We start from the raw sequence: 14,359 nt of genomic DNA, 5'->3' as shown, positions 1-14,359 counted from the left end.
TTTTCTTTTGGTCAACGTTTTGCCTGTTATCTCTCCTACTACCAACATCAATTCAGCATTGAAAAAAGTCTCATCCAACTGTAAGAAAGTGTTGGGTCTGCGAGGCTAAATGTCTTTAAATGGAGGTCCGTGGCTCAAATGGAACCCCTTTTGGATCTACAAGCTCATAGTGCGGCACCGAGTGCCGTGCTATGAGCTTGTAGGTCTTGAAAATGTGGTGCAAATCTTTGAATATACTTTCAGAGCAAATGTTTCAACTCATATTTTTGCTTCTGGGGTTGTCCCTGGAACAACATATTTTCAGATGGGGGTCGGCGGCCAATTACATATATTTTTGAGGTTACTTGACATGAAAATGTTTTAGAAGACATTTGTAGAATCGTTCTCTAAATGGGTTAATCTTGTGATAATCCAAGTACTACTGTAGCAGTGGAGCTACAGGTTCATTAGCTGCTGCTGGACCTTCATGTCAAGGACCCCAAATTGACACTAGAACGAAAATACATCGCATGGATGCAACTACTGGGACGTATCCTCAGTGATGTGTCCCAAGCAAGGTCATCAAGGTTCCGTGTCTCGCGAACATCATACCCCTCACTCGGGTGACCCAGCCGGGGTGATCGAGTCCCGACTTACATCCCAGTAGCTATCCTCGATTAGACCCACTAGGGAAAGACACAATCTGTTGGAAGTATGAACTACTATGCCAGGACTGAGAGGTACAATTCTGGTATGTGGAGGGACTAGGCTCTGTGGGATGACTCCTGTCCGGGCCCTACGTCTCACCAGGTCCACTCCTGCACTCACCCGGAGATAAAAAACGAATTAGTTAATAGCCCGCGGACCCCCCCATTTGAAAATATATGCCAATGAAAGAGGCTCTAGCAGTTTAAAACAGGGTCCACCATTTTCAATTCATCAGATGGATACAGGTCAAGTGGGCTATTTTGGATGTGATTTTATATTTTTTTACATAAAAAATTGTTGTTGGACACGTTATGATATATACATTAGTAGTTACACTGTTTAAATATGTTAACCTAACTGCTAACTCTGCCAGATTGAAGAGATTCACTTTCCTTCACAATCACATTTTGTTTCACATCATAACTTTTAACTCAATACCGCCCCCATATGGCGGAAACAGGTTATACATACTGTAACCCATGTGTCTGTGTCAAACCATATCGGTTCTCAAAGTGTGGCCCAGGGACCCCCAGGGGGTCGTTGGGGGGTTCCAGGTGGTCCCCAATGCAAAAAAAACTAGGAACAGTTTATGACATTGAATTGAAACAATGTCATCATAAATATATTCAAAAATAGCAGATGGCAAGTTTACAACGCATCGCGAATGATTCACATTGAGCTTGTAGATCTGTTGTCTTTGGGGGGGTGGGGGGGAGATATATAGGCTATATATCTTATGGGGGACCCCCCAGGGCCACCCTGGCACAAAAGCTTTTTAGATGGGGGTATGCGGTGGGCCAGATAATAGCCTATGAACATGTGGGTCGCTTGACACGGAAATGTTGGAGATTTACTGTGGTGAAAACTAACAGCCTGCGTACGGTTATTGCACAATGTTAATAGAAACAAGATGGCCTCTGGAACGCCTCTGCACACAGGAGGACAAAAACACTAAAAGACTAGCTATGTGAGTCCCAGTATAGAAATAAACCCTTATTTATCTATGGTAAAACGTCATTATTGTATATTTACAGTATATGTACAGTGCAGGGTTGTGTTTTTATAACTATTTTTAAAGTAATACCTCTATAAAAAATCTAATGTAACAAAAGGAAACAGGGGGAGGAAAAAAATGCGCGTGCACGCGTCTGCCTGTATGCTTCTTTAACGCGCGTCCACGCAACCTGCTCCCTCCCGCCCCATTCGCCGGGACCGCGCACGTACGCACCGTCCATGCACTCTCCTCACGTCACGTGACACTCCCCCACCGTCGGGCCAATGGCGGCCGAGCGCGGTGGACGCGCACGGGTCGCGTGACCGCGCACGCTCGCCCCGGTATTTTAAGCGGGCGCGAGTACGTGCGCGCGCACGCGTTCTTTGTGTGTGCGGCGGCGGCGGCGTAGCAGGAGAAGCGCAGAAAATAGAAAAGAAGTGACAACAAAAAACCCATAAAACCAAAACCATGGCTGACGAAAAACCAAAGGTGAGCTTTTTTATTTTCCTTATTTGCGTCACTCCACGGGGTCAGGGGGGGGTGAATGAAGGGGGCAAAGTTCATGTTTATTTTATATCATAAAGTTGAAAACGCTAGAACAAAAATAAACAACTATAAAACGTGCAGCATACACACACACACCGGAAGGCTTGTGCACGCGCATCCATGGCGGTAGATTGCAAACAAGCAGCAGAGCAGAGAGAGAGAGAGGTGCATGAATGACTGAAGATTCAATGGTGTGTGTGTGTGTGTGTGTGTGTGTGTGTGTGTGTGTGAGATTCATTTTGATTGACTATTAACAGTTTGCAGAAAATTACAGTACATTTCAAGCACAAACTCAATACAAAGACTGTTAACTGTGTGTGTGGGTGTGTGACTGTGTGCACGCAAGTCTGTGTTTATACTATATGCATAATTCAGAGATCGACTGTATTTATCTATCATTCATGTTTTTTGATAAATTGAGTAGTAGCCTACATGAGGATCCAATGGGAACAAGCAGAAAGCCTTTCTTGTTTGTGTCCTTTTTAGACAGACCTTGATTGATTGATTGATTAACAGTTTGCAGAATTACAGTACATTTCAAGTACAACTCAATACAAAAACTGTTAACAGTGAGTGGACGACACCATAAAGCATTACACTTGTTTACAATAGTGCCCACCATTTTCAATTCATCAAAACATTTAGAGACGTACGAATATACACAACTATATAGTCAAAAGGAAATCATCATAGGAGGTAAAAAGGAAAAAGAAAGGGGGACAGAGGTGGGAGGGGGATTCAGATTTTACGGGGGCCAGTTTCGAATTGCAGCCGTCCGTAGGTGCCCTTTGAGAGCAGTTTTGAAGGAGTCAAGGGATTTGCATGTCTTAATGACTGTTGGAAGGGCGTTCCACATTTTGGTGGCATAGGAGCTAAATAAATTTAGTCCCATTACCTTGGTATGGAACTGTACTTCCCTGTCCATGGAAACTGTTAATAAAGTATTCAGTCAGTCACAATCAGGCACCTCGATCATTCCCAACTTTTTTTTTTTTTTGAAGAAACCCCAGTTTTTGTTATTTTCCATATTGGTATTATTTTGTATTCTCTGGGACACCCAGGGCTCCATTTGCATCACCGCTAAACCCCTTATCCCTAAACTTCTTTGCCTTTTTTTTTCGCAGTGAGACGCGCTTTGAGCTTGTAGATCAGCTACAACAGTAATATAATGTTATAGGGGTTTGGTGCCTTGCTCACGGGCACCTGGGCAGTACGGTGCCCTGGGGAGGTGAACCAGCACCTCTGTTACGGATTGATCATGCTTACCGTGTCTGGTCCATAACTGCCTGTAATAATGCAGTGATGCAAATTGTTTTTTTTCCCTATGTAATGGGTCCTGGGACCATGGGGTGTCTTTTAGTCTTAGATGGGTCCCAGGAGCATTTTATTTTATGAGTCCTACTTCAACGGTGTCAGAGTACAGTACTGAGTACAGTATTGCATCCCAGGACCCCTGGAGGGGGACATGATTTGCATCCTTTCTCAATGTAGTGAGTCTATAAGGATGCAGGCTGTTTGCATCACTGATAATGTATCAACTATCATGCATTATTAGAGTGATATTATCAACTGATATGAGACGAATATCACATTATCCTATTGCGTATTCTTCCATGCAAAAAGCCTAATACCTCATTTATATATATATATATTATACTGCCATATTATGATGAAAATAGCAGATCTACAAGCTCACGGCGTGTCTCAACCCAGACGATCTGTTTTACACAAGCTCAAAACGCGTCGTCGTGAGCTTGTAGATCGGCTGTCTTTGCCTCACAAAGCCATCGTACAGCTAGGTCAGGCCGAGCGGGTCTTTAACAAAGGGCTGTTGCATAAGGACTCATTCTACAGTGTGCGAACCCAACGGACTCATTTCCTATACAGTGTTGTTGACGTGTTGTTTTCTCTGCGTCTGTTCGTCCGTCTGTCCGTCCGTCTGTCTGTACGTCTTGTCTGTACGTCTGTCTGTCTGTCTGTCCGGCAGGAGGGAGTGAAGACGGAGAACAATGACCACATCAACCTGAAGGTGGCGGGCCAGGACGGATCGGTGGTGCAGTTCAAGATCAAACGACACACACCGCTCAACAAGCTGATGAAGGCCTACTGCGAGAGACAGGTATGACACACACACACACACACACACACACACACACACACACACACCGCTCTGAAGGCCTACTGCAAGAGACAGGTATGACACACACACACACACACACACACACACACACACACCGCTCTGAAGGCCTACTGCGAGAGACAGGTATGACACGCAGTCACACACACACACACACACACACACACACACACACACACACACACACACACTGCTCTGAAGGCCTACACACGCACACACACACACACACACACACACACTGCTCTGAAGGCCTACACACACACACCGCTCTGAAGGCCTACACACGCACACACACACACCGCTCTGAAGGCCTACTGCAAGAGACAGGTATGACACACACACACACACACACACTGCTCTGAAGGCCTACACGCACACACACACACCGCTCTGAAGGCCTACTGCGAGAGTTTTATTTGCAATAACTCAGAGTTACAGACCTGTTATGGTCATTCAGGGCTATAGTAGCTCTTTGTGTGTTTCTGGTAATAATACTGTCCGCTCATGTTGTATGTCTGCATGGTGGACAAAAGGGTCCACGACAAACCAGCATGGTGATCATGACCCTGGGAGGGGCGTTTGACCTACTGTACCGTGCATTATTAACCACGCGTCTAGTCTACTAATACATTTTCAATGAGGGGCTTGCAGGGTCTTTTTTTTCTTTTTTGTACGAGCAGAGACAACGCAAGCACATTTTCATGCATGGACGCGGTCCTGTGAAATTGTCGTGCACGTGCTCGTTTCATGCACACGCCCGTGACGGACTAGAACTGGATTGTGTTGAGCTTCTTTTTTTTGTTGTGGCGCCCCTCTTGAGCAGACCTGGAGCAGACCTGGAGCAGACCTGCCGTTGATCCAGGCGACAAGTTCAACGTCTGAGTCACACGCTGCCCATCTGAAAGGACCTTTACTCTGTCCGCCTACGCTCTGAACTCTGAGCTCTGGGCTCTCCCTAACTACAATTATTCTTAACCCATTAAAACCTTAGGCCGATTCCACAGAGGGCTTCTAAATCACTAGTTGTGTAGTCTCGCGTAGCCAGACAACTATTCCACAATATCCGAATGCTTATATAGCCTAGAGTAACCTCGCCTCACCAGGCTTTCCACCTCGGAGGAAAGCCTGTTCTCTGTTCGTGTCTGACGTAGCGATATCATCCGCTGAGTCCCGACCGGTTCATAAACCTGAAATGGAATGGTGCCCAGGCTAAGCCTAGAGCATATAGAGTCTGGAACTACACCTCCCGAAATCCGTACTTATAGTACTTATAGTAGGTGGTGTTCTATTTACTGTTGGGATCTGGTTAGTTCTGGTTGGTGCTGTTACTTCTACAATAAGTGTCTTAGGCCCCGTTTACACTGAACCAGATCTGTGCCACATCCAGATTGAAATCTGATTTGTTTAACCCATTTAGGCCTGGCGTCAAAATATATAATACGTTCACTCTGAAAGAATATATATTCAAAGATTTGTGCCGCACGATTTGTGCCGCACGATTTTTCAATAGCAGACCTACAAGCTCGTAGCGCGCCACTCGGTGGCGCGCTACGAGCTTGTAGATCTGCTATTTTTCAATAGCTAAAGTATAACATGATGCGTAGTTAAAACACCAAAAGGGGTTCCCGTCCAGAATTGGATAAATGCAGAGTAGACGGGTCGCATGGAATCAGATTTTTTATTTATTTTCCAATGTGATTTGAGACGCATTCAAAGGTGATTTCAAATCTGATTTCAGGAGCTCTGTCTCAGTCTGAATGCACTAAGTAACCTGATTTAAATCGGATTCCATGGGATGTAATTGTTTGTGCTTTAGACTTATTTAAACAAATCGGATTCCAATCTGTCTGTGGCTCAGATCTGATTCAGGCTCGATTTGACTGCCAGTGAGTGCAAATCTGGTCACTTGCGAACGCAGTGTGAATGGTCGCGGCCAAAACACATCAGATTCGACGTCAGGATGTGACTGCAGTCTAAACGGGGCCTCCAGTTCTCCATGCAGGGGTTTGGGACGAGCTGCTGATCCTTTACTGACGTTAACGTCAGCTGTGCCTCCGCGATTGATTTAGCGATTGATTGATTTCACTTCATTATTCAGGGTGTGTCTGAGCAGAACACATAAATAATAGATTTATAGATAACAGCAGTGCACAGTAGATATGTGGGGTAACATGGGGGGGGGCTGGGGGGGTGACGTGACATAAGGGGGAGGAAGAGAGGTAGGGGAAGAAGGAGATAACTAGAAATGCACTCTGTCGACAATGAACGGAGAATTTACGTCATATGTGTCTGAGCAAATCGACGTCATGATGATGTACGATGATATGAGCGCCCCTCACTTCACATGGGTGTGGTTTTTTTTTTTTTTAACTCTTGAGGACTGTAAAATCCTCAGTGTTCATTTAACACTACAGACCCGTAAAGGGTCCATTTGGGACCCCTGGGGGTCCCCGGACCCCATGTTGAGTACCTACTGTATATGTAACTGTTTTTTTATCTGCTGGTTTACTGAGATTTACCGTCTAATTCTGGCTGATTTCCCAGAGCAGCGTTGACATTTGAATGAATAGGGTGGTGGTGATGTCATAGAATGGACTTATGTATCGCAGGATGCTGACGTTGTGTTTTATCATATTTTGTTTCCTCACAACCTAATAATCCATCATCATGAATGTGCTGACATGAAAACATAGAAAACAATACTTAACCCATTTTGGGCGGGAACCCCTTTTGGTGTTTTAACTAAGCCTTATGTTATACTTTACCTATTGACAAAATACGAGCTTGTAGGTCTGCTATTTGTTTTTTATCGTAAAAATGTGGCACAGATCTTTGAATATAAATTATTTCAGAGTGAAAGTTTTGTCAGGCCTAAATGGGTTTAACCCATTTAGAACTGAGGCCAGATTCTACAAAATGTCTTCTAAATCCTGACAGTTTTCTGAAAATCCTTTTGTTTCTATGTCAGTGCTCAACCTTTTTCATGTCAAGGACCCCCAGAATTATCTGTATTTGGCCGCGGACCCCCATCAGTAAATAGGTTGTTTCAGGGACCTCCTCCCAGAAGCAAAGATGAGTTAAAAACGTTCACCGTGGAAGAATATATATTCAAAGATTTGCAAACATTTTCACGATTTAACATAGCAGATCTACAAGCTCGTATGAGCTTGTAGATCTACTATTTTTCAATAGGTAAAGCATGTTCAACCTATCTTCATATAACTGGTTATTTTCTCACTAATGCTCATAGTACGGTACTCACTCTGTGTCTCAGTCTGTGTCTCAGAGGAGAGCTGTGGACAGTTCAGAAACCTGTCTACTCACTCTGTGTCTCAGAGGAGGGCTGTGGACAGTTCAGAAACCTGTCTACTCACTCTGTGTCTCAGAGGAGGGCTGTGGACAGTTCAGAAACCCACCACTACCACTGACATAATTCATGGAGGAATACAATTTAGGCTTGGCTGCGGGATGAAATGACTGAGGGGGCAATTGAAAATGGCGACGGGCCACACATAGTTTTTATGAAGTAAAACGATATGTAGGTAGGCTACATAAAATGGGGGTGCCGGGCACCCAGTGGCGCCGGGTCTGATCCAAGCTAATAGAAACTGCAGGCTTTCTAGTCGTGGAAAATGTGCATTCTGATAATGGAAGCCATTGTTCCCGTGTTAATACAAATCTAAAATGTGTGAAATCTAGGCTAGGTTTTTGAAGTGTTCACAGCCCTCCGACGAGCCACAGACCGAGTAGGAAAACATTGTACCATTTTGTAGCATGAACATCATAGTGAGGACCAATTATAATAATATGGAGATTCAAGTAGACTTACTTCTGTATTGTCAGGCTGTCTACCGTGTCATCAAATTAACGTCAACCTGGAACAGTCAAAAGTACAGACTAAAGGTGAAGAGGGAAGATAAGATGCTGTCGTGTTGATAACATCAGTAACAGATTCACCTCAACAGTGACTGCAGTGCCTCAGTCAATCCTCCAGCCATGCAGGGTGGATGTTCATTAGGTCTATTTTAAACCACAGCGTGCTGCGCAGCCAGGTCACAAGACCTGCTCTCCTCTCCTCTCCTCTCCTCTCCTCTCCTCTGCTCTGCTCTGCTCTGCTCTGCTCTGCTCTGCTCTGCTCTCCGCTGCTTCCTCCCAATCACTGGAATAACCCTGACAGACAGCAACCATGGCTGCAGGTCTGAAACACTGGAATAACACCTGACAGCTACATGTCTGAAACACTGGAATAACACCTGACAGCTACATGTCTGAAACACTGGGATAACACCTGACAGCTACATGTCTGAAACACTGGAACAACACCTGACAGCTACATGTCTGAAACACTGGAATAACACCTGACAGCTACATGTCTGAAACACTGGAACAACACCTGACAGCTACATGTCTGAAACACTGGAATAACACCTGACAGCTACATGTCTGAAACACTGGGATAACACCTGACAGCTACATGTCTGAAACACTGGAATAACACCTGACAGCTACATGTCTGAAACACTGGAATAACACCTGACAGCTACATGTCTGAAACACTGGGATAACACCTGACAGCTACATGTCTGAAACACTGGAACAACACCTGACAGCTACATGTCTGAAACACTGGAATAACACCTGACAGCTACATGTCTGAAACACTGGGATAACACCTGACAGCTACATGTCTGAAACACTGGAACAACACCTGACAGCTACATGTCTGAAACACTGGAATAACACCTGACAGCTACATGTCTGAAACACTGGAATAACACCTGACAGCTACATGTCTGAAACACTGGAATAACACCTGACAGCTACATGTCTGAAACACTGGAATAACACCTGACAGCTACATGTCTGAAACACTGGAACAACACCTGACAGCTACATGTCTGAAACACTGGGATAACACCTGACAGCTACATGTCTGAAACACTGGAACAACACCTGACAGTTACATGTCTGAAACACTGGAATAACACCTGACAGCTACATGTCTGAAACACTGGAACAACACCTGACAGCTACATGTCTGAAACACTGGAATAACACCTGACAGCTACATGTCTGAAACACTGGAATAACACCTGACAGCTACATGTCTGAAACACTGGAATAACACCTGACAGCTACATGTCTGAAACACTGGAATAACACCTGACAGCTACATGTCTGAAACACTGGAATAACACCTGACAGCTACATGTCTGAAACACTGGAACAACACCTGACAGCAACAGTGTTGATTTCGTCGACTAAAACTAAGATGAAAATTGTTCGTTGACTACCTTTTTTCCCTGACGAAAACTAAATGGAAACTACATGAAAACTAAGCTATGATGACTAAGACTAAATATACTGACAATTTCATCTACAAATAAAAACTAGACTTAAAATGTTAGGAAGGGGACTAGTGGACAAGAGATCCAGTATAAGTTATTTTACACTTGGTTGCATGCTGAAAATAGCCGATCTACAAGCTCACAACGCGTCGCGACGCATTGTGAGCTTGTAGATCGAGTGTAAAATCAGTCATTACGACGACATCAAGGCCCGCCAAAATAAATTTTAGTCGGCTAAAACACACTAAAACGTTCACCATATAAGGCCGTGTGCACCGGGAGTCTGGGACAAGGCCATGTTGTTAGCCGGTGGTGTACTATAGCTCTATACTGTACCTCTGCTGTACTGTACTGTACTCTGACGTCAATACAGTAGTAATTAGATGGACTGACTATATGGAAAGAAGGGAAGAGAGAGAGAGAGAGAGTCTTTTGAAAGAAAACTGCTGGCACGGCCATTTTATTTGAAAGTCAATGAAGTCGCGTCAGGGAAGTCTTCATGCAGCTGTGCTGATGGTGCCTGTCCCTGTATTACATCGTCGTCTAATCCCAGTTCAGTCGCATAACTCACGAATAGATTTAACCAATATTTATTATAGAATGAGAATACAGTGTGCATATGATATTTTACATTGGCGTTCGGGTTCTGCTACATTTTTCTCCCTGCTCGGCACAATTAAACGCCACCATTAAACATTAAGAGCAGGGAGATAGATATACAATAACAACCCCCCCCCCCAGAAATAACAGAGCCCACCGGTGGTGCTGGGGTGGTGGTGGGAGCAAACATCACATGACAACAACCAGGAACCATAAGCAGAAGGAAGGCAGGAAGAATGCATGCAGTCTAGTTGCAACTGGTCAGCTGACTGCCACATCAGCGAATGACGTGTGGGTCTTGCGCACACTGAATACACCCACATAGTAATGCAGCATATTAACCCCTCGAACTATAACTCTGCAAGCTACGTATCGTTTATTTGAGATAATCGCAATTTCCATGTCGGAAAATGTTCATACACTTTCAACCTGGAACCTTTCCCAGAATAGCAGAAATTGATCTACAAGCTCACAACACGTCACTTACTCAGCCAGAGTAGCATAAAGAAAAGTCTGGTCACAACCTAAGGCAGAGAAGCATAAAGAAAAGCCTGGTCACAACCTAAGGCAGAGAAGCATAAAGAAAAGCCTGGTCACAACGTAAGCCAGAGAAGCATAAAGAAAAGCCTGGTCACAACGTAAGCCCAGCTGGTGCTCAGGAGTATAGAGTGGCTGGATGGGAACCACAAGGTTCCCAGTTCAATCCCTGTGGGCTCCCCCAGAGGTAGTGTCCAAGTGTCCTTGAGCAAAACTCTGAACTCTGTCAATTGAAGTCAAGTACATTTTATTTATATAGCACATTTAGTGCTTTCCAGAGAACAGGTAGACCGTAGTCTAGCTATCCACAGTGCAATAGTAGAACATGTAATACAATCATAAAACAGGCCAAGCAAACAAAACAAAAACAATGAACAACAATAAACAATAACTTCACACTGTATTAATAGCCAGACTAAAAAGGTGTGTTTTCAAGTTGGATTTAAAAATCTCCAGGGTGGGGCTGTGTGAAATCCTTGGATATTTACCGGCTGTCGGTGAGAAAGGGCTGTAATTATTAACCCATTTCGACCTGAGGCCGATTCTTAAAAACTGGCTTCTAAATCCTAATTTTTTTCTGAAAACCTATGTTTCCGTCAGTGGTGCTCAACCTTTCTCATGTCAAGGACCCCCAGAATTATCTGTATTTGCTGTATGTTGTTGAATATATGTTGTTCCAGGGACCCCCCCAGAAGATAAGATTTTAATTAAAAACGTTCGCTCTGAAAGAATATATATTCAAAGATATCGCGCCACATTTTCACAATTCTTCAAAAATAGTTGTGGAATATTTTTCAATAGCTAAGGTATAACATAATGCTTAATTTGAATCCTGAAAAGTAACAAAGCAACATATTAGGTTTCCAAAGCCCGACAGAGGCTGATATACACTGCCCGGTGTCCCCCAGGGCTCTGTACTAGACCACCTCCTTTTACACTAAATCTCTTCAGCAAAAATACATAGCCAATAATATATTTATGAGGCTGTAGATCGTCTATCTTCGCCAAATGTATACAGGGAGAGGCTCCGTGTGGTGTGATTTAACACGGCTGTGAAAGTAGGTCAGACGTCGTCGAGGTGCACTGACTTCCTTCCTCTTTATGGAGATGTTTTTGTTGTTGATCACTCTATCAGATGTTTGCTTCATTTGGAACGTCAACATGGATGTGAATTCTGAATTGTCAGGATATGACACACACACACACGCACGTGTGCACACTGCACACACACACACACACACACACACATTCAAAGAGCTTTATTGGCATGAGAAAACTTACTTTTACATTGTGAAAGTGAAACAATACAATCAAAACAACTTGTATGTGTGCACAATTGAAAGTCAGAATCTCCAATAAATCAATGTTCTATGTACCGAGGTCGCTCGATGCAGGAATTCACACAATGACTAGACTTAAGGGTGGTTGTGTCCTTGATATGAAGCAGGTTTTAGAGCCAACTAGTGCTCTGAGCTGCTGAAAGGAGCAGTGAATGTTGCTGGGTTACTACTGTCATCTTGTTATGAACTACTTGGCAGTGGATGGATGTGGAAATGTCACTGTTTATAGAATGGACTCCAACTATAACAGCTCCTCCTAACGTACGGTGTGACATGGGGATGTGCTTCACTCAGTGTGTGTGTGTGTGTGTGTGTGTGTGTGTGTGTGTGTGTGTGTGTGTGTGTGTGTGTGTGTGTGTCTCTCTCTCTCTCTCTCTCTCAATGCAGGGCTTGGCCATGAGGCAAATCAGGTTCCGATTCGACGGACAGCCAATAAACGAGACAGACACACCGGCACAGGTACGGAAAAAAAACACTTCCATCTTCAGACTCACCCCCTAGCACTCACCTCTTCACACTCACCCCCTAGCACTCACCTCTTCACACTCACCCCCTAGCACTCACCTCTTCACACTCACCCCCTAGCACCAAGGAAGGTAAATTAAGGAAGTAAACTGGCGGTGTACGTTTGGGTGAAATGCTTAGGAGTGGATGAGAGCCGGCTGGACCAGCTTATATACAAACACTATTTCTGATGTCCTGGTGACCTTTCTGATGTCATGGGTTCAGGAATATCAAAGAAGAAGACATGTCACAGGGCTGTTTTGTGATCGCTGGTTTTTCGAGCATTTCAGGTTCTGTATTATGGTGATTTGGTTGTCAGACTTTGGCACGTTCATAAACGTACTCTGTGCTCTTTAGATACAGTCCACACATCATTCTGTGAAATATGCTGTAAAAACAGATGTCTTCCTTTATTTTCCTGGTCAGAGTATTTTACAAAGGTCAAATCGTTAGAAATTTATATTTATTAAGCTTGTTCACCTGGCCTTCATTGACTGCAACAATGCATTCCATCAAACCCCTGCCTGCTGTTTGCCACCCAGTGTGACCAATCTGCCAGCTGGAAGTGCTCGATAGAGAAAATTATGTTGTGTCCTTAATTTACCTTCCTTGACTAGCACGCACCTCTTCAGACTCCCCCCCCCCCCCCCCTTAGCACTCACCTGTTCAAACTCAACCTCACCCCCCCTAGCATTCACCACCTCTTCAGACTCCATAACACCCCATATTATTTACATGGCCTGTTGTTTAGACAGATACTAGGCCAATTGTTCACCTGGTGTCCGACAGTTTCAAATGCACAGAATATTATTTACATGGTGTGTTGTTTAAACAGATACTAGCTTTGATGTTTACCAGGGATCCTAGTTTATTTGAGACCCGATACGGTTCTCTCTGCGTTCTACTGAGGCCACCATAGTTTGTCTTGCTGTTTGTTGACTAGAGTTCATGTCATTTACTCTGGCCTTGCACGTGTAAGTCATTCCACAATCGAGCGCCTGCTAAATGTCCAGATTGTAAATTAAAGGTTCCCTGAGTGTGTGTAACGTAACGTGTTACACTTAAATGTGTCTTCAAAAGAATGCATGTCCTCTCAGGTCACTGCAGAGCAGACTATCAACACTCACTGCGAGGCGATGGGCGAGATAACGCAGAAATGTCCGTTTATACACTTTAAGGTCTTATCACACAACGTCACATGGTGCCTGTTTATAGTTTGCTGTTTTGTTTTTCTCCCGACAGTTGGAAATGGAGGATGAAGATACGATTGACGTGTTCCAGCAGCAAACGGGAGGCCTGTATTAAGAGTCCATGTTTCCCCCCCACACACACACACACGCACACACACACACACACACACACACACACACCCGGACCCCACCCGAGACCACCATCACATCCGGGAAGCTTCTCTGCTCCACCGTCTCAACCGAACACCATGCAGGAAGAAGACCTAAACTCTTTAACCCATTCTGACCTGAGATCAGATTCATACGAGGTTTCCACGGGACACACACTGGTCTGATTAACCCATTCTGACCTGAGATCAGATTCTAAAAATGTCAGTCGTTCTTCGAATTTTTCAAAAATAGCAGACCTACAAGCTCGTATCGCGCCACTCGGTGGCGCGATATGAGCTTGTAGATCTGCTATTTTTCAATAGCTA

The 14,359-nt window shown here is 44.3% G+C and overlaps 1 protein-coding gene across 1 annotated transcript; it reads left to right on the top strand.

Annotated features, from left to right (window-relative positions):
• The first annotated feature begins 2,038 nt into the window (after positions 1-2,038).
• On the top strand, positions 2,039-14,030 carry LOC308324635 (small ubiquitin-related modifier 2). Its single transcript, XM_080776829.1, has 4 exons — positions 2,039-2,170; positions 4,215-4,346; positions 12,577-12,648; positions 13,936-14,030. Exons 1-4 carry the CDS (start codon positions 2,150-2,152, stop codon positions 13,996-13,998), a joined length of 288 nt encoding a protein of 95 aa, XP_080632955.1. The 5' UTR covers positions 2,039-2,149; the 3' UTR covers positions 13,999-14,030.
• Positions 14,031-14,359: the final 329 nt, after the last annotated feature.

Source organism: Protomyctophum bolini, assembly GCF_963924005.1.
Source record: "Protomyctophum bolini genome assembly, chromosome: 11".
In the NCBI taxonomy this organism is placed as follows: domain Eukaryota; kingdom Metazoa; phylum Chordata; class Actinopteri; order Myctophiformes; family Myctophidae; genus Protomyctophum; species Protomyctophum bolini.
The sequence above is the reverse complement of the archived record's forward strand: the minus strand, read 5'-3'. Positions and strand labels throughout refer to the sequence as shown.

What these genes read in the sequence shown, in the direction of transcription:
- LOC308324635 (XM_080776829.1), top strand. Translation starts at nt 2,150, where the DNA reads ATGGCTGACGAAAAACCAAAG. An exon ending in TGGCTGACGAAAAACCAAAG is followed by an intron (nt 2,171 to 4,214) that starts GTGAGCTTTTTT and finishes TCTGTCCGGCAG; the next exon opens with GAGGGAGTGAAGACGGAGAA. An exon ending in AGACAGACACACCGGCACAG is followed by an intron (nt 12,649 to 13,935) that starts GTACGGAAAAAA and finishes TTCTCCCGACAG; the next exon opens with TTGGAAATGGAGGATGAAGA.